Source organism: Gadus morhua, chromosome 21 (genome assembly GCF_902167405.1).
Source record: "Gadus morhua chromosome 21, gadMor3.0, whole genome shotgun sequence".
In the NCBI taxonomy this organism is placed as follows: domain Eukaryota; kingdom Metazoa; phylum Chordata; class Actinopteri; order Gadiformes; family Gadidae; genus Gadus; species Gadus morhua.
The window spans coordinates 295822-316384 of NC_044068.1; the positions used below are offsets into that span (position 1 = coordinate 295822).

The window sequence follows — 20563 nt, forward strand, 5'->3', positions numbered from 1 at the left end:
GACTGTGGAAATTTTACACTGGACTTCAGGCAACGTGGATTCTGTGCCTCTCCTGTCTTCCTCCAGACTCTGGGACCTTGATTTCCAAAGGAGATACAAAATTTACTTTCATCTGAAAACATAACTTTGGACCACTCAGCAGCAGTCCAGTCCTTTTTGTCTTGAGCCCAGGCGAGACGCTTTTGACGTTGTCTCTTATTCAAGAGTGGCTTTACACGAGGAATGCGACAGCTGAAGCCCATATCTTGCATACGTCGGTGTGTGGTGCTTCTTGAAGCACTGACTCCAGCTACAGTCCACTCTTTGTGGATCTCCCCCACATTTTTGAATCGGTTTTGTTTGACAATCCACTCCAGGGCGCGTTTATCCCTCTTGCTTGTACACTCTTTTCTACCACATCTTTTTCTTCCCTTCGCCTCTCTATTAATGTGCTTGGACACAGAGCTCTGGGAACATCCAACCTCTTTGGCAATGACCTTTTGTGTCTTGCCCTCCTTCTTTAAAGTATCAATGGTCATCTTTTGGACAGTTGTCAAGTCAGCAGTCTTCCCCATGATTGTGTGTCATACAGAATCAAAACGAGAGACCATTTAAAGGCTTTTCCAGGTGTTTTGAGTTAGTTAGCTATTTAGAGTGTGGCACCAGGTGTCTTCAATATCTGACCTTTTCACCATATTCTAATTTTCTGAGATGTTGAATTTAGGGTTTTCATTGGTTGTCAGCTATAATCATCTTCTTTTTGGCAAAAAACACTTATAATGTATCAGTCTGTTTGGAATGAATGTATACATTCTACAGGTTTGACTTTCTAAATGGAATTAATGAAATAAATCAACTTTTTCATGATATTCTAATAATATGACCAGCACCTGTATATTGTACTGAGAATGTACCAATTCCCCAACAGATGCCCTCATTCTACTTTTAGTACATGTTTATTCAAATCTCAAAAGTTTACCAACATTGTATTGTGTTGTCAAACATGATTAAAAAATAATAAAGGAATATTACTATTTGGTTAAAACAACTAATGATAATTTTATCAAAATCAACGTTTCACATTATCTTATTACATTTTTTTCATTAATTAAAAATATAAAAAAACATTCAGATAAAAGACATTGAACATTATAATGTAGTCTTATAGGTTATAATTGGTTATATTTTTTTATAGTACACAGTGTTAGTGGCTTGATAAATTACTCCTTGTTAAAAGAAGTGTGGAAAATCTCATACAATAGGGATTCTAATTCAGGGAACAACATTAGTTGTTTTGGTTGTTTGATTATTTTATCACCAATGAAAGGTCCTAGTCTGTTTGATTGACAGGTGAGATGATCAGGGGGGCGGAGTTGTTACCTCTGTAATCATGGCGACTTGGGCTGAGGAATGGATAGAGAGGCTCACTGAAGGTGCAGCCAGTAGCAGAGTAGAGATGAACCCTGGCTTCCACATCATAGAAGGAGACCACACCCTCATCATAATCAACAAACACCCCCACCTTCTGGAGCTCAGCTCTCAGAGGGACACGGACATCAGGGTTATCTCTAAATACCAACACATCCTGGTAGTAGAGAAGAGTCCAGTAACCCGTCTCAGGGGTCCCATCTGTCCAATCTTTTCTGTCGATGGACTCTCTGGCCACTCCTAAAGACCAGAGAGTCTTGTCTTTAACCTGGACCTCAAAGTAAAATCTCCCTAAGGAGAAGCTCTGCCTTGTGAGTAAAGATATACACTGTGTAAATCTCTTAGGGTTGTCTGGGAGTTCCTTCTTTACACCTCCATCATGTACCTGTTTCCCATCCTCAGACAGGATGAGCTTAGGATGAGCTGTATCAGGATCCAGAGTCACATCTACTTCATACTGCTGGACCCTCTTCAGTTCAGCATCATGCAGCTTCTCCATCTCCATGTTCAGTGTCTCCTCCAGCTGATCCAGGGATCTCCTCAAGGTCCCTACGTATGACGGAGGACGGACCTCCACCGTGGTCCAGTCCCTGGTGGGTGGAGGATCCTTCAGGGATCTGAAGGTCTGGAGGAAGTGGAGGTGGTCTTCAGTGTGTGAGAGCAGCTTCACCTCTGAGCTTCTATTGGTCAGATCTTCTATTTCCTGCTCCAGCTCTTTGATGAGGTCTTCAGCTTGTTTCTCTGTGGATTTCAGTTTCTCTTTAACCATTTGGTTGAGATCATCCTGGCACTTTTCAATGCAGCGTATCAGAGCAGTGAGGACCTGCACACCATCAGCTATCTCTCTGTCTGCGTCTGCTTTGATGCGTTTAACTGTGTCTTTAATCGCCAGAATATTTTTTTGTCTCTCCAGGATCAACTGTTTAACTTCAGCCTCTATCTTCCCCAGCTGGGACGTCTTCACCTCATATTCCTCCTTTAGAGGTATAACAGGATGTGACTTGTGGTCCGTCTCTGTGCAGAACTGACACACACACACCTGTTCAGTCTTGCAGAAGAGCTCCAGAAGTCGGTCGTGTTTCTTACACATCCTGTCGTCCAGACGGTCCATAGGCTCGACCAGCCGATGTTTCTTCAGGCCTGCGACTCTCTGGTGTGGCTCCAGGTGGGTTTGGCAGTAAGAGGTAAGACACATTAGGCAGGACTTCACGGCCTTCAGCTGGGTCCCAGTACAGACGTCACAGGGAACTTCTGCTGGTTCAACACAAGGCTGCTCTTTTACTCGTAGGGACGTTCCAAACCGATCAACCATCTCTGAAAAGAGGATATTGACCCGTAAATCAGGTCTTGTCTTGAAAAGCTCGTTGCAAACGGGACATTTGTACTTGACTTGTTCATCCCAGAACTTAGTAATACAGGCTCTGCAAAAGTTGTGTCCACATGGTGTGGAAACTGGGCTGCTGAACACATCCAGACAGATGGAACATGAAAAGTTCTCTTCAGGCCAGGAGGTGTCAGCAGAGGCCATTCCTAGACACAGACGACAAGGTTCATGTATTGAGCAATCCCATTATTCTTGTCATTCCATTACGGGAAGAGAGGTTTAAACTTCCCTCAAAGTTGTTCTTCTTTACTGACCTTGATGCTGTTTCTGTCCGTCAGCGTGTTTCAAAGTGCGTTTTATGTTTCTCCTGAACGAGCGCACTGCTTCCAGGTCGGTTGCTTCGGTTCTTCTTCTTCTTCTTCTTCTATTTGTTTTTATTGGCGGTTGGCAAACAAACATGTGCATTACCGCCACCTACTGGTTTCTTTATGCATCTTTATTTACTATTGTAACCCTGAGTTACCCGGATTTCATATTTTCTTTATCAAATTTGTTTCTTTTAAATATCCAAATACGTGCCTATAGCATCTATCTCCTGACATTTTCCTTAATTTATTCTCTAACTCATAATTTTCTTTAATTTCTGCCAAATTATCCTGCATTTGTCGTCTCTCTACTTCATACTTTCTACAAATGTTCATTACATGATCTACAGTTTCCTGCTCCTCACAATGATCACACCTCCCTGTGTCATGTTTTCCAACCATAAACAACGATGCATTTAGCCCTGTATGTCCAAATCTTAACCGTGATATTACGGTTTCTTCCCTTCTGCTCCTTCCTGTTCCCCTGGCCTCTCCTACTTTCCTCTGAATTTTATAAAACCACCTTCCCTTCCTCTCCTCCTCCCACCTCTTCTGCCATTTCTCCTTCATTTTCCTTTTAATTATGTTTTTACCCTCCATCTTGCTGATATTTATGCGTAATTCAATTTCTTCACATTTTGTTGCCTCTTTTGCCACCTTATCTACCACCTCATTCCCTCTTGCTCCAATATGTGCCGGTACCCACACAAACACCACTGTTATACCCATCATCTCTATTCTATATAAAATCTGTTTTATCTCTATTAAAATGTCCGGCCTGCTATCTGACTTACTGCTCTGTAGACTGGTTAAAACTGAACTTGAGTCCGAACATATTATTACACTTACTGGTCTAGTTTCCTCTACCCAATGTATTGCCAATAATATTGCAATCATTTCTGCTGTATACACCGATACTTCATCATTGACCCTTTTACCCACCCGCACCTGAAATTCTGGGACCCAAAATGCTACTCCTACTTTACTTTCTGCACTCTTTGATCCATCTGTATATATCTTTACATAACCATAGAATTTATCAATATACTCTTGCACACTTATGGCATTACAAACAAACTCTCTATCTTTATTTTTCCTTTCTAGAATTGTCAGATCTACTGTAGCATCTGGAAGAATCCAGGGTGGGAGTGCTGATATTGGTACTGTTGGACTAAACTGTATCTTTTCAATTCCAATTTATTTTGCCCTCTGCACTGCTGTCCAACCAAAATTCCTAACTTCCTTTTTCTCTTTTTCCCAACTAGGTTTTAACGTGTCTTGCGCTGGATGGTCCTTGCTATGTCCTTGTAAATGCACCCAGTATGTCAGTGACAATTGCAGCCTTCTCAAATCAATAGGCATGACCCCCATTTCTACCTGCAGCGCAGCTATAGGTGTTGTTTTAAAACCGCCTGTACATAAACGCAATGCCTGATTCTGTATACCTTCCAGTTTCTTCATGTGTCTCTGCTGCTGCCCCATATACCACACTCCCATAATCTATAAATGCTCTAATTAAACCATCATATTTACCCTTTAGTGCCACTCTATCCGCCCCCCACTCTTTTCCAACTAGACACCTCATTATATTTATAACCTTTTTACATTCGTCCACAACCTTCTGAATGTGTATATTCCATGTTAACCTTTCATCAAACCACATTCCTAATAACTTAGTGTTTTACTCTTTTTAGGTCTTGTTTATAAAGTTTTAATCTAATCTCATCTCCCCCTCTTTTCCTGGTGAAAAACATTATGTTTGTCTTCCCTACCGAAAACTTAAAACCCCATTTATAAAGACCATTCCTCCACTCTATTGATTGCCTCCTGTAATTTTTTAACAATGAATTTCATATTTTTCCCCCTCTTCCATATTGCCCCATCATCTGCAAATAATGAAAAACCCATACCACTCTCTATTTCTTCAAAAACTTCATTTATCATAATGGAAAATAATAGTGGACTAATTATGCTCCCCTGTGGTGTTCCATTCTCTATTTTAAATTTCCCTGGGAAGCTTTTTCCTACTCTCACCTGTATTGATCTCTCAGTTAAAAAATCTTCAATCCATCTGTATATTCTCCCTTTAACTCCCAACTTCCTTAATCTAACTAATAATCCTTCTACCCACATCATGTCATATGCCTTCTCAATATCAAAAAACACAGCTACAACACTTTCCTTATTTATCTGTGCCTTTCTGATCTCATGTTCTAGACATATGGTCGGATCCATAGTGTTCCTCCCCTTTCTGAACCCACTCTGATACTTTGACATAAATCCTTTACTCTCCATATAGTATGTTAATCTTTCATTTATCATTTTCTCCATTATTTTACATATATTCGATGTTAAGGCAATTGGCCTATAGTTCTCTGGGTTGGAACTGTCCTTCCCTGGTTTAGGTATTGGTACAATAACTGCCTCCTTCCAACTTTCTGGTAATTTACCTTCCTTCCAAACTCTATTGTATAACTCCAATAATATTCCTTTTGCTGCTTCACTTAAATTACTTATCATTATATAACAAACCTGATCCTTTCCTGGTGCGGTCATCTTTGTTTTCCTTAATGCACGATTAATTTCTGTCATTGTGAAAGTCTTATTAAGCAAATCTTCATTTTCTTCCTCATCTTGCATCAACACTTCATACTCCACTAAAGTAGCCTCCCTCCCTCTTTTTCCCTCTTCACTAATATTTTCTGAACTATGAACTTTCACAAAAGCCTTTGCTAACATCTCCCCCTTTTCTTCTTCCTTCATTGCTATTGTTTCCCCTACCTTCAAAACTGGATATCCATATTCTCTCTTAACCCCATTCATCTTTTTAATCATGCCCCAAATCTGTCCCAATTCCGTTTCCCGTCCCACCGAATTGCAAAAATTCCTCCAACAAGTTTTCCTTCCATTTTTAATAGTTCTCCTTACATTTGCTTGACTTCTTTTATATTCAATAAGGTTCTCAAACCTATGGTTTCCCTTTAGCCTTCTAAATTCTTTATTTCTACTCTTGATTGCTTTACTACATTCTTTGTTCCACCATGGTACCATCCTCTTTTTCCCTTTTCCTTCTTTCCTCTTAATTGTTCTCTCAACAGCCTCTAATATAACTCTGCACACATTCGTATTTAGCTGGTCAACATCTTCTCCTATCTCAATTTCTAACATTTCTTTCTCACTTATTTCCTTAAATAGTTCCCACTCTGCATTGTGAAAGTCCCAATTCATCACTCTTTCTAGATTGCACTCTCATTACAATTGTCAATTCTACTCCAATGATTATAGGATAGTGATCACTTCCAACAGTCGTCTCTTTCCTTCCTTCCTATGAACATACTCCTGCCAGTGTATCTGTTACTAGTGTAAGATCTAACGCTGACTCCACTCCATTGCTTACATTTATTCTTGTCCCCTCCCCATTATTTAAACAAACTATTCCCTTGTTGTCCATTAATTCCTCTATCACCTTCCCATTATCATCATCTTTCCTTCCTCCCCATAACGTGCTGTGTGCATTCAAATCTCCACACCATATAGCATTTTGCCTTTGTCCTACCCTCTCCAATTCCTCCAACTTCATTTTCTTACATGGATTGTACAAATTGATTATAGTCATTTTCCTTTTATTAACCCAGATTTCAATAACAATTATCTCTAGACTAGTTTCATAATTCATTGGTACTCTTTCATACAATACTCCTTCCTTAATAAACGTTGCACATCCCCCTGCCTGCCGCTCATTCCTATCCAGTCTAACTGAGTTGTATCCTACAATTTTAAAATCCAAGTGTGATTTCATCCATGTTTCTTGTATACAAATGATTTCTGGTTTAACGTCTAATTTTTCTATATATCTCTTAAATTCTTGCCCATTCGATATCAGGCTTCTGGCATTCCACTGCAGAATAAGGAACCCCATAATTATACTACTTAGTAACCCCTTCATTTCTATTGATCTCATCCTGTACCATCTCTCCCGTTACATCCTTTATGTCTAAGTATTCCCTTGCTGCCTCCACAACAATCTTTATCCGATCTGACCTTGTATTTTTGTCCTGCATAGCTAGATTTATGACCTTCGCCATGAAGAATACAAAGTTAGCCTTATCCACAATCAAAGTGTCCTTATTCACATCACATTGCAAACCTACTGGCTTTAAAGCTTGCGGTGAATACTGAGAGGGTTCAACAACACCCACACTTGCACCACCTTGTGGTCCTTTTACTTGTTTGATTGCCTCTGCATATGTTACTTTATTCTGGACTTTATATTTCTGAACTTCTTTTGCTTTAATCTGTGCTTCGCATCCTTGATATGCCGCACTGTGATCCCCTCCACAATTGCAGCATTTAGCTTTAGCCTCTGCCTCGCATTGACCGTATTCATGTTCCCCTGCACATTTGGCACATCTTGGCTTTGCCCTACATTGTCCTGCTATATGCCCAAACCTCTGGCATTTAAAGCACCGCAATGGCCTGGGAACAAATTCTCTAACCGGGTAACTCAGGTATCCAATCGTAACCTTATCCTTTATTGCCCCTTCAAACTGAATAAGCACAGACAAACTGTCCACTATTTTCCCCTGGTATCTAGTGGACAACCTTTTTTCAACAGTCACTTTGGCTCCCTTGATTTCTTTCTGCAGTTCTTCAATACTTAAGTCTATTGGCACTCCGGTTATCACTCCACGTATCTTACGATTTATACCAGGGATTTGACTTTTGATTCTCACTTCGTTCAGTGTACTCATTTTCAAAATCTTTTCTTGCTGATCTTTGTTAACAGTTTCTATTAACATCCTTCCTTTGCTCAAGAACCTTGCCTGTTTGACCGAACCAATCTCATTCCTCATAGCTTTCGACAGTTTGACTGGGTGTAGCTTGCTACTAGCTATCTCTTCAAACTCCACAATCACTTTCCACACTTCTCCTTCCTCCTTCCTCCTTGCTTTTTTCGACTCATTCTGCTTTTCTCCGTCACTGTCATTCATCTCAGAACACCTTCTTGTTCTTCTTCTATTCTTTTTCCTACTGGTCACGGGATTCCAAATTTCTGCATCTGAATCATCATACTCCATATCATCACTAACGATACCAGACTTCGCCATCCTCCTTCTCTCTCAACTGTTGCACTGTCCAGTCTCCAACTCTCCTAGCATCCAAACTCTAGCCTCCGAGCGTCCTTCTGTACATAGTCAGTCGCCAAAGCCTCGTTGAGGAGGATCTCTTTCCCCCAGCCCCTATCGTGCTGCTCTCCCATCGACTCCCTCGTCACTTCCCTTCCGCCCCCCAGGCTGCTACCATTCCCTGACTCTTAGCACCTAGCCTCTGTTTCACCGCCTTCACTGCTTCTGCATAGGTCCCTTTGTCCAACACTTTCACCTTCTGAACTGCAACTTCCTCTTTCATTATTTCACAGCCTCCAAAATTGACCACATGTTCACCCCCACAACTACAACCTTTTAACTTGGCCCCCTCACACTTCCCATACTCATGATCCCCTGAGCATTTCGCACACCCCCTCTTTTCCTTACAGATTTTAGAAATGTGCCCAAATCTTTGACACTGAAAGCACCTCATTGTGGTGTGACCACGCCCTAAACGGCTGGTTCAACCAGTGCGCACCGATTACTCAATGAGCAACAGGTGTGTCCCTCACCAAGCCCCAGAGTCCAATCAGACTCAGCAGGTGAGGCTGCTTCAACCAGCCGTCCTCCACACACACTCCCACGCTGACATGTACTGAACAATATTTGACTCAACAAATCAACTTATGCTTACCGTTGCAGTTTGAACACACATCATTTTGATGCGTAACAATGATAAACACAATCCTGGATGAGCTAGAGAGGAGAGGAGACATAGGAGAGAGGAGGAAGAGAAGAGAGAGGAAGGAGAGAGGAGAAACTAAGAGGAGAGGATGGAGAGGAGAGCCGACAAGACAAAGTCAAGACACTCGCACATATCTTTACACATAGTCACTGTGAGCTTTGTATCGGTGGGTTAGACTTGTTGGGTTATTGTAAGGTGGACATTAAAAGTAATTTACTGCTACAAAGCTACACACGTGTGCAGTTATTATGGGATTTTAATCTTTCCTTGAATCCCATCATGTGTAAAAGGGTTTTTTTATGCACCATAGTTGTTTTTGTTTTATCCCAATGATAAAGTACCGATTCTATTGAATACACATTTTACTGAGATTGTACCTATTTCCACTGAATGCATGTTGTACTGAGAATGTACCTATTCCACTGAATACATATTGTACTGAGAATGTACCTATTCCACTGAATACATATTGTACTAAGGATGTACCCATTCTACTGAAAATGTACCTATTCCACTGAGTACATACTGCGTTTGTACCTATTCCACTGAGTACATACTGAGAATGTACCTATTCCACTGAATACATATTGTACTGAGAATGTACCTATTCCAATGAACATGTAGGAGATCGCAATGAAATGGAGACGGAGACTTGATTGCCGGTGAAAAACACGAGAAGGATTTATTTCCCAAAACACAGAACCCGCACAGCCAGAGGTGCGTTCCTTAAGACCTGCGTTGTAACACCAGGTGGGTGCCATGCCCCCTTCCCTTAAAGGGGGCACGCACCATACAACATACACAGTGAATATGATACCGCTACAGACGCCCCCCCCAGAATTCACACTTCCGAACAGTCAAGGCCAACGGGAAGGAGCCCTGAGCACCCGCCCGAAACGACTCAGCGGAACCGGTGCGGGGAGGTTGCGTGTTCAGATCACGTCAGGGTCACAAATGTAGGAGATCGCAATGAAATGGAGACGGAGACTTGATTGCCGGTGAAAAACACGAGAAGGATTTATTTCCCAAAACACAGAACCCGCACAGCCAGAGGTGCGTTCCTTAAGACCTGCGTTGTAACACCAGGTGGGTGCCATGCCCCCTTCCCTTAAAGGGGGCACGCACCATACAACATACACAGTGAATATGATACCGCTACAAACACATATTATTCTGATAATGTATCTATTCTACTGAATACATTTTGTACTGATAATGTACCTATTCCACTGAATATATACCTATTCCACTGAATAGATACTGAGAATGTACCTTTACTATACTGAATACATATTGTACTGAGAATGTACCTATTCCACTGAATATATATATTGTACTGAGAATGTACCTATTCCACTGAATACATATTGTACTGAGAATGTACCTATTCCACTGAATATATATTGTACTGAGAATGTAACTATCACACAGAAGATGTTCTACTTTTAGTACATTTTTATTCAAATCTCAAAAGTTTACAAACATTGTATTGTGTTGTCAAACATGATACATGAGTTTATTGTTTATCTTATATGGTATATAATTTAATATTGTGTTTCTTTCTGTAAGCTACTGGACAATCAATTTCCTTGAGGGAGTCATCCCAAAAGGATCAATAAAGCCTAATCTAATCTAATCTAATGATTCAGAAAATAAACGAATATTACTATTTGGTTAAATCAACTAATGATAATGTTATCAAAATCAATGTTTCACCTTATCTAATACATTTCTTTTTTCATTAATTAAAAATATAAAAAAACATTCAGATAAAAGACATTGAACATTATAGTGTAGTCTTATAGGTTATAATGGGTTATATTTGTTATAGCACAGTGTTAGTGGCTTAATGAATTACTCCTTAGATGACAGTGAAAAGCAAGATAAGAATACAGTACTCTGAGACCTCACATAGTAGAGATTCTAATTCAGGAAACAACATCAGTTGTTTTGGTTGTTTGATTATTTTATTACCAAACAAAGGTCCTAGTCTGTTTGATTGACAGGTGAGATGATGAGGGGGGCAGAGTTGTTGCTTTCATAAACACGGGAACCTGGGCCGAGTAATGGATAGAGAGGCTCACTGAAGGTGCAGCCAGTAGCAGAGTAGAGATGAACCCTGGCTTCCACATCATAGAAGGAGACCAGACCCTCATCATAATCAACAAACACCCCCACCTTCTGGAGCCCAGCTCTCAGAGGGAGACGGACAGCAGGGTCATCTCTAAATACCAACTCATCCTGGTAGTAGAGAAGAGTCCAGTAACCGTTCTCAGGGGTCCGCATGGTCCCACCTCTTCTGTCTATGGACTCTCTGGCCACTCCTAACCACCAATAAGTCTTGTCTTTAACCTGGACCTCAAAGTAAAATCTCCCTGAGGAGAAGCTCTGCCTCGTGACAACAACTCCCAACAGTATAAATCTCTTAGGGTTGTCTGGGAGTCTCTTCCTCACACCTCCATCATGTACTTGTTTCCCATCCTCAGACAGGATGAGCGAGGGATAAGCTGTATCAGGATCCAGAGTCACATCTACTTCATACTGCTGGACCCTCTTCAGTTCAGCATCACGCAGCTTCTCCATCTCCATGTTCAGTGTCTCCTCCAGCTGATCCAGGGATCTCCTCAAGGTCCCTACGTATGACGGAGGACGGACCTCCACCGTGGTCCAGTCCCTGGGGGGTGGAGGATCCTTCAGGGATCTGAAGGCCTGGAGGAAGTGGAGGTGGTCTTCAGTGTGTGAGAGCTGCTTCACCTCTGAGCTTCTATTGGTCAGATCTTCTATTTCCTGCTCCAGCCCTTTGATGAGGTCTTCAGCTTGTTTCACTGTGGATTTCAGTTTCTCTTTAACCATTTCTTTGAGATCATCCTGGCCCTTTTCAATGCGGCGCATCAGAGCAGTGAGGACCTGCACACCATCAGCTATCTCTCTGTCTGCGTCTACTTTGCTGCGTTTAACTGTGTCTTTAATCGCCAGAATATTTTTTTGTCTCTCCTGGATCAACTGCTTAACTTCAGCCTCTATCTTCCCCAACTGGGCCGTCTTCACATCATATTCCTCCTTTAGAGGTATAACAGGATGGGACTTGTGGTCTGTCTCTGTGCAGAACTGACACACACACATCTGTTCAGTCTGGCAGAAGAGCTCCAGAAGTCGGTCGTGTTTCTTACACATCCTGTCGTCCAGACGGTCCATAGGCTCGACCAGCCGATGTTTCTTCAGGCCTGCGACTCTATGGTGTGGCTCCAGGTGGGTTTGGCAGTAAGAGGTAAGACACATTAGGCAGGACTTCACGGCCTTCTGCTGGGTCCCAGTACAGACGTCACATGGAACTTCTGCTGGTTCAACACAAGGCTGCTCTTTTACTCGTAGGGACGTTCCAAACCGATCAACCATCTCTGAAATTAGGATATTGACCCGTAAATCAGGTCTTGTGTTGAAAAGCTCGTTGCAAACGGGACATTTGTACTTGACTTGTTCATCCCAGAACTTAGTAATACAGGCTCTGCAAAAGTTGTGTCCACATGGTGTGGAAACTGGGCTGCTGAACACATCCAGACAGATGGAACATGAAAAGTTCTCTTCAGGCCAGGAGGTGTTAGCAGAGGCCATTCCTAGACACAGACGACAAGGTTCATGTATTGAGCAATCCCATTATTCTTGTCATTGCATTACGGGAAGAGAGGTTTAAACTTCCCTCAAAGTTGTTATTCTTTACTGACCTTGATGCTGTTTCTGTCCGTCAGCGTGTTTCAAAATGCGTTTTGTTTTTCTCCTGTACGAGCGCACTACTTCCAGGTCGGTTTCTTCGGTTGATCTGAACCTTCAGTTTCGTTTCGTCAACATGACGTCCACTCCCCTCCTCCCCTAACCCCTCCCCTAACCCCTGGCTCCGGCCCCAAGACACTTGGCTGCAATGCATTCATGCGCTGCGTTGGCCGATTCAAATGCGTTGATGCGTGTTCTCTTCTTTCTCTTCTATCTGGAGTTAAGCGACCCGGGTTTCCGGGGCTTCCCCGAATACATTCTATCCAACCCCGACACAATTTTCAACAAACACAGACAGAGAACAAAAAGCTGATTATTGGCGCTACGCTGCTGTAGGAACTCTCCCCGATGTGCACGCGCACAATCAAGTGAAAGACGAAGAAGAAGAAGGGGTTAATGAATAACTAATTGTCTAGTCCAAAGTAACATTCTAACTGTTGACAAGGTTTAAACCCCGGATGCAGTTTCTTTCTTCCCTGGCGGCCGAAGCGTCGCGTCGCGTAGCCTTTTGGACGCGTATGCGTAGCGATGCGTCGACTATGTAATCTATCTATCTAATGATTGATCAGGTGTCGCGTCACTCATCAGTCAGCTGTCAATCACCTTGTCACTCACATGACCACGAGGACACCAGCTCAGCCAATCAGATTCCCTCCCCCGGACACAGAAACAATAACAAAACGTACCAATGGTGTCGCCATCAAATAAAATAACAAAGCAGTATAAAAAGTCCTAAATGCAGGCTACTTCATGATATGTATCACATTATGGGGCATGATTATCTTTGTGTCATGTTGTGTGTCAGTAGTCTGTAACCTGAAGCATATGGGGTTAGAACAGAGGAGGCATACCCATCCGTGTTCTGAATCTTCTTCTGCTGGACCGAATACGTCTTGAAAGGTAACCAGTGAAAGCTGAGGAGGAGTCGGGGTCCAGACCGGGACCGGGACCGGGTCCTGGGAGGGGAGCAGCGCTTATTATTATGGGATGTGAGGAGATGAAAGCCCAGCACATCACAGACTGAAGGCCGGAGACAGAGATGCAGACGGACGCCGTGGCGCGCTACACGGAGGAGGGGGAGGAGGAGGAGGAAGAGGAAGAGGAAGAGGTGGAGGTGGAGGAGGGGGAGGGGGAAGAGGAAGGAGGAGGAGGAGGGGGAGGGGGAAGAGGAAGGAGGAGGAGGAGGAGACTCCCGCCGGCTTCATCAGGAACTCGGTGCTGGAGGAGAACCACCTCATGAGCAACCTCCGCCAGCAGGGGCTGAAGCAGCCCGCCGTGCCGGAGCGCTACCCCCCCGCGGCGGCGGCCGAGCCGGGGGCCGCCAGGAGGTCCTGGATCCCCTGGATGAAGAAGAAGGAGGCGGGCGGGCGGGCCGCCGGACAAGGCCCCGCCCCGGGTCGACGGGGGGCCGCTGTTCCACGGTCACCATGACGACCGTCTCCAGGGCCTCGTCCCCGGACCGGAGCCCCGGCGCCCGCTCCCCGGTCTCCGTCCTCTCCGTCAGCACCGCCCCGGTGCTGGAGGAGGCGTCGGGACCCCCGGAGCTCCGGGACGGGACCCCCGGCCGCAGCGTCTTCAGGCTGACCCCGGAGAAGCAGCCCGCCCCGGGCAGGAAGTCCAACATCACCACCACCGAGGACAACCGGATCCACATCCACCTGGGCCCGGCGGGGCCGCGCCCGGGGGAGGGGCCCGGGGCCGCGCCCGGGGGAGGGGCCCGGGGCTGAGCGTCCGGACGCTGGGCGTGGCCGAGGGGAGGGAGACCTCCACGGGGACGGTCCTCCGGTCCCCTCGCCAGGCCGGCGCCACGGCGACAGGGAAGATGACGAGCAGCATCACCATCACGCCCATCACCTCGGCAACCTGCCGGCCCACGCAGCCGCCGGTGAGTACCCCCCGTGACCTGTGACCCCCGCTGGGTGACCTGTGACCCCCGCTGGGTGACCTGTGACCCCCGCTGGGTGACCTGTGACCCCCGCTTGGTGACCTCTGACCACCGCTCGGTGACCTGTGACCCCCGCCTGGGTCCTTCTGGTCTCCGATTGGACGGTTTCTTCCTCAGTTTGTAGAGAGGCTCTTGTTGAGGAATGAGTTGAGTCTCAAAGAGAACATTCCTCTGAACAGTGTTTAAAGGTGACATGTTACACCACCAGGTGTGAGGGTGATTAGCCGTTACCAGCCGCTCTGAAAAGATGCCTCTTCTAACAACACAGGTGGGCGCGTCCGCCTAGATGTACGACGGATAGATGAGCAACGTTGGCTACAGTCCACTGGGTGGGCTGGTAGACTGATCTATCCAGCACACATCTAGGTGGACACGCCCACTAGTGATGTCAGAAGAGGCATCTTTTTAAAACGGCTTGTAACGGCTAATCACACCCACACCTGGTGGTATAGTTTTTCACCTTTGATGGCAGTTGGGTCTGAAAGGTTTTTAATGATATCAAGGGAGGTGTGTTTCCCCCTAGAGCAGCTGACCACATCACACTACTCATGTTGACATGCGTTCATGCATGACGTTAAATTCTATTTCATTTTCTTTGTATCCCCCTTCATCCCAGGTACAGCCTCAGAGTGCTTCACTGAGCACACCGTTACGTCATTTACATGTCGGACTCGGTCATTTAGCATACACTTTCATCCAGAGCGACTTACAATAAGTGTTTTCGTCTTTAGAAAGTAAAACAATAAATCTCTGTCGGTACAATAAGGATGTTCATAATACCAAGTGCCAATCACCAACAATCACTAGGTTAACCCGTTCCGCGTACTCAACAGAGATAGCTAGGATAAGCTGCTACATAACTAAGTACTATAGCTCAACACAACACACAATAAGTGCGTACATTAAGGGCCAGGATGTACAACATACAACCAGTCGGAGGGGAGGGGCTTGAGACCTCTCTGCACAGCCAGCCCTGCTGGGCGGAGTCTAGGAGTTCACCTGCAGAGTCCAGGTGACCTCTGACCAGGTGAGTCTCGGGTCTCGTTCAGCCGGTGAGGGACTCTGCGGTCCTCACATCGGTCAGTGGTCGTCTGAACGCGGTCCTGAGTGGTGAACAGGCCCCGCCCCCAGGCCCCGCCCCCAGGCCCTCCCCCTGACCACACCGCCCGTCACCCTCCTGACCGTCGGCCGGTGTCGTGTGTTCGATCCCCAGCCCGGCGCCGCGTCCCGGATCCCGATGTCCAGGGGCCTGAAGACCTCCGCCAAGGCGGGCGCGGCCGTCGCCACGGTAACCAGGATGGAGTCGCGCTCCGAGGGTCAGCTGATGAAGATCGAGCTGAGGAGGTCGGCCGGGTGTGGCCCCGCCTCCTCGTCGGGCGGGAAGAGCTGAGCGTCTCCGTGGCGACGGCGTCTGGTCACGCGGACGACAAGATGTCCGCCGGACCCCTCGGGCTAGTGGGCGGGGCTTAGAGCCGACCGCATTTAGTGGAATAAAAACCAGGTTATTTTATGGATATTATTGTTGAATGATGATTTTTATCGATGTTATTTTATTCAGCAGGCGAAGATATCGACTCATTTGCATGGTTTAAGAGGACTCAAAGCACTGGTTATTCTGAACTACACGTGCCTTGACTGTAATGCCTTCTCGTTGGGGACGGTCAGCTAGAGTATATTTTAATATAACTCACATTTATACCATGTGTTTATTTATCTGCTCACACACACACACACACACACACACACTTGTGCAGCCCCCCCCCAGCCCCAGGGTCTGTCTCAGTCTGACTCGGGCCAGGTGAGGCTGCTGAGACCAGCCACCAGCAGAACACACTCCCACAATATTATACTGAGAATGTACCTATTCTACTGAGTACACATTGTACTGATAATGTACCTATTCCACTGAATACATATTGTACTGAGAATGTATCTATTCCACTGAAAACATATTGTACTGAGAATGTACCTATTCCACAGAAGATGTCCCCATTCTACTTTTAGCCCATTTTTATTCAAATCTCAAAAGTTTACAAACATTGTATTGTGTTGTCAAACATGATTAAAAAAATAAACGAATATTACTATTTGGTGAAATCAACTAATGATAATGTTATCAAAATCAATGTTTCACCTTATCTAATACATTTCTTTTTTCATTGATTAAAAATGTAAAAAACATTCAGATAAAAGACATTGAACATTATAGTGTAGTCTTAATGTTAGGTTATAATGGGTTATATTCTTTTTATAGTACACAGTGTTTGTGGCTTGATGAATTATTCCTTGTTAAATGACGTGTGAAAAATGAAATGAATACAGTTCTCTCAGATCTCACATAGTAGAGATTCTAATTCAGGATACAACATTAGTTGTTTTGTTGTTTGATTATTTTATTACCAAACAAAGGTACTAGTCTGTTTGATTGACAGGTGAGATGATCAGGGGGGCAGAGTTGTTACCTTCATAAACACGGGAACCTGGGTAGAGGAATGGATAGAGAGGCTCACTGAAGGTGCAGCCAGTAGCAGAGTAGAGATGAACCCTGGCTTCCACATCATAGAAGGAGACCAGACCCTCATCATAATCAACAAACACCCCCACCTTCTGGATCTCAGCTCTCAGAGGGAGACGGACAGAAGGGTTATCAAGAAATATCATCCCATCCTTGTTGTAGTGAAGAGTCCAGTAACCCGTCTCAGGGGTCCACTCTGTAAAACGTTTTCTGACTATGGACTCTCTGGCCACTCCTAAACGCCATAGAGTCTTGTCTTTAACCTGGACCTCAAAGTAAAATCTCCCTGAGGAGAAGCTCTGCCTCGTGAGAACAAATGCACACAGTGTAAATCTCTCAGGGTTGTCTGGGAGTCTCTTCTTTACACCTCCATCATGTACCTGTTTCCCATCCTCAGACAGGATGAGATGGAGATGAGCTGTATCAGGATCCAGAGTCACATCTACTTCATACTGCTGGACCCTCTTCAGTTCAGCATCAGCACGCAGCTTCTTCATCTCCATGTTCAGTGTCTCCTCCAGCTGATCCAGGGATCTCCTCAAGGTCCCTGCGTATGACGGAGGACGGACCTCCACCGTGGTCCAGTCCCTGGGGGGTGGAGGATCCTTCAGGGATCTGAAGGCCTGGAGGAAGTGGAGGTGGTCTTTAGTGTGTGGGAGCTGCTTCACCTCTGAGCTTCTTTTGGTCAGATCTTCTATTTCCTGCTCCAGCTCTTTGATGAGGTCTTCAGCTTGTTTCTCTGTGGATTTCAGTTTCTCTTTAACCATTTGGTTGAGATCATCCTGCCACTTTTCAATGCGGCGCATCAGAGCAGTGAGGACCTGCACACCATCAGCTATCTCTCTGTCTGCGTCTGCTTTGCTGCGTTTAACTGTGTCTTTAATCTCCTGAATATTCTTTTGTCTCTCCTGGATCAACTGCTTAACTTCAGCCTCTATCTTCCCCAGCTGGGCCGTCTTCTCTTCATATTCCTCCTTTAGAGGTATAACAGGATGTGACTTGTGGTCCGTCTCTGTGCAGAACTGACACACACACACCTGTTCAGTCTGGCAGAAGAGCTCCAGAAGTCGGTCGTGTTTCTTACACATCCTGTCGTCCAGACGGTCCATAGGCTCGACCAGCCGATGTTTCTTCAGGCCTGCGACTCTATGGTGTGGCTCCAGGTGGGTTTGGCAGTAAGAGATAAGACACACTAGGCAGGACTTCACGGCCTTCAGCTGGGTCCCAGTACAGACGTCACAGGGAACTTCTGCTGGTTCAACACAAGGCTGCTCTTTTACTCGTAGGGACGTTCCAAACCGATCAACCATCTCTGAAATTAGGATATTGACCCGTAAATCAGGTCTTGTGTTGAAAAGCTCGTTGCAAACGGGACATTTGTACTCGACTTGTTCATCCCAGAACTTAGTAATACAGGCTCTGCAGAAGTTGTGTCCACATGGTGTGGAAACTGGGCTGCTGAACACATCCAGACAGATGGAACATGAAAAGTTCTCTTCAGGCCAGGAGGTGTCAGCAGAGGCCATTCCTAGACACAGACAACAAGGTTTATGTATTGAGCAATACCATTATTGTTGTCATTCCATTACGGGAAGAGAGGTTTAAACTTCCCTCAAAGTTGTTCTTCTTTACTGACCTTGATGCTGTTTCTGTCCGTCAGCGTGTTTCAAAATGCGTTTTATTCTTCTCCTGAACGAGCGCACTGCTTCCTGGTCGGTTGCTTCGGTTGATTCTGAACCTTCAGTTTCGTTTCGTCAACATGACGTCCACTCCCCTCCTCCCCGAACCCCTGGCTCCTTCCCGAACCCCTGGCTCCTCCCCTAACCCTTGGCTCCTCCCCTAACCCTTGGCTCCGCGCCCACGACACTTGGCTGCAATGCATTCATGCGCTGCGTTGGCCTCTTCAAATGCGTTGATGTGTGTTCTCTTCTTTCTCTTCTTTCTGGAGTTAAGTGACCCGGGTTTCCGGGGCTTCCCCGAATACATTCTATCCAACCCCGATGCAATTATCAACAAACACAGACAGAGAGCAAAAAGCTGTTTATTGGCGCTACGCTTCTGTAGGAACTCTCCCCGATGTGCACGCGCACAATCACATGAAAGAAGAAGGAGTTATTGAATAACTAATTGTCTAGTCCAAAGTAACATTCTAACAGTTGACGAGGTTTAAACCCCGGATTCAGGTTCTTTCTTCCCGCAAATGATTGATCAGAGGCCTGTTTCAGGTAGCTGGTTTAACATCTGAGTTTAATCCTGCGCTCTGAGTTGGTTGACTCAGAGTTCAGGGTTGAAAAGCAACTCTGGGTTTTCGGTTTCAGAACAGGTGATCAGCGTTGGGTTAATCAACTCTGAGTATGTTCACTCTGGGTTGAGGGCGTGCCTGTTGACTATGAAGAGCCATCATCAATGGATCTCTGATAACATGATCAAACATGGACCAAAAGCGTAGATCCACTTACTTTTCCCCCACGGAATTGGAAATTCTAATGAACGTGTATGCCGAGCAGTTACCCATTTTAACAAAAAAAAGCAATACCGCCGCGGCAGCGAGAGCGCGAGAGAGAGCTTGGCAGGAAATAGCTGAACAAGTCAATGCGTGAGTCAAATAAATTAGTAAAATAAAATAAAATAAGAGGAAAGTTTAATATCTTCCACTTATTCAATATGTAAATTGTGTGTGTGTGTGTGTGTGTGTGTGTGTGTGTGTGTGTGTGTGTGTGTGTGTGTGTGTGTGTGTGTGTGTGTGTGTGTGTGTGTGTGTGTGTGTGTGTGTGTGTGTGTGTGTGTGTGTGTGTGTGTGTCAATTTACGCAACCCCGAGTTGCCCCACGAGGACTTGGCAGCAAATGAAGTACAAAAATATAGTTTAAACAGGTAAACTAATGTTTAATTGAAATCAAATCAATTGTGCTGTTTTGCCTGCTCTACCTAATTTAACAGCTATGTTCAACATGTATTATATATTTGTATACTATATTTAAGCTGTAAATGTAAGTAGTACATTTCCCAGCCACCCCAACACTGCCAATATTTAATAGGATTTAGATATATTAGAAGGCTACACCTAGGCAAAATGCATTATAAATATATATGTGTCTTCAAAATAGCGCTTACTGAATATTAGGGTAACATTTTCCTCCATGTTAGCAAATCGAAAAAAAGCAGAGGCCCGGCAGACTGGAGGGGGTCCACCACCTGCAGCCCTCACAGAGGCTGAGGAGATGGCCCTCAGCCAACAGAGTATGCGTCCTGTGGCTGAGGGCATCCCTGGGGGGAGCTCCTCTGATCCCCCCCACCCCCCAGGATAGAAGGGCCTTTACAGTATAAGAGGTTGGTTATTCAAAATAATTAAATATGTACACGCAACCCAGCGCGTTGCAAATTAGATGGGGCAATATTCTGGCTCAA

The 20563-nt window shown here is 45.0% G+C and overlaps 4 protein-coding genes across 4 annotated transcripts in view; 1 reads left to right on the forward strand and 3 right to left on the reverse strand.

Annotated features, from left to right (window-relative positions):
- Nucleotides 1–20563, reverse strand: part of LOC115534283 (E3 ubiquitin-protein ligase TRIM39-like) — an 84380-nt gene that overhangs the window by 55423 nt on the left and 8394 nt on the right. The window lies entirely within an intron of this gene.
- LOC115534274 (E3 ubiquitin-protein ligase TRIM39-like) lies at nt 917–3164 on the reverse strand. The gene is made up of 2 exons (XM_030345149.1): nt 3046–3164; nt 917–2937 (listed from the first exon to the last, which is right to left on the reverse strand). The coding sequence occupies exon 2, from the start codon at nt 2933–2935 to the stop codon at nt 1310–1312; it is 1626 nt and encodes a 541-aa protein (XP_030201009.1). The 5' UTR covers nt 2936–2937; nt 3046–3164; the 3' UTR covers nt 917–1309.
- Nucleotides 13933–16453, forward strand: LOC115534829 (translation initiation factor IF-2-like). Its single transcript, XM_030346112.1, has 3 exons — nt 13933–14024; nt 14056–14581; nt 15855–16453. Exons 1-3 carry the CDS (start codon nt 13933–13935, stop codon nt 16029–16031), a joined length of 795 nt encoding a protein of 264 aa, XP_030201972.1. The 3' UTR covers nt 16032–16453.
- LOC115534280 (E3 ubiquitin-protein ligase TRIM39-like) lies at nt 16628–18924 on the reverse strand. Its single transcript, XM_030345159.1, has 2 exons — nt 18793–18924; nt 16628–18684 (listed from the first exon to the last, which is right to left on the reverse strand). Exon 2 carries the CDS (start codon nt 18680–18682, stop codon nt 17054–17056), a length of 1629 nt encoding a protein of 542 aa, XP_030201019.1. The 5' UTR covers nt 18683–18684; nt 18793–18924; the 3' UTR covers nt 16628–17053.

What these genes read in the sequence shown, in the direction of transcription:
- LOC115534274 (XM_030345149.1), bottom strand. Translation starts at nt 2,935, where the DNA reads ATGGCCTCTGCTGACACCTCCTGGCCTGAAGAGAACTTTTCATGTTCC.
- LOC115534829 (XM_030346112.1), top strand. Translation starts at nt 13,933, where the DNA reads ATGAGCAACCTCCGCCAGCAGGGGCTGAAGCAGCCCGCCGTGCCGGAG. An exon ending in GAGCCGGGGGCCGCCAGGAG is followed by an intron (nt 14,025 to 14,055) that starts GTCCTGGATCCC and finishes AAGAAGAAGGAG; the next exon opens with GCGGGCGGGCGGGCCGCCGG. An exon ending in GCCGGCCCACGCAGCCGCCG is followed by an intron (nt 14,582 to 15,854) that starts GTGAGTACCCCC and finishes TTCGATCCCCAG; the next exon opens with CCCGGCGCCGCGTCCCGGAT.
- LOC115534280 (XM_030345159.1), bottom strand. Translation starts at nt 18,682, where the DNA reads ATGGCCTCTGCTGACACCTCCTGGCCTGAAGAGAACTTTTCATGTTCC.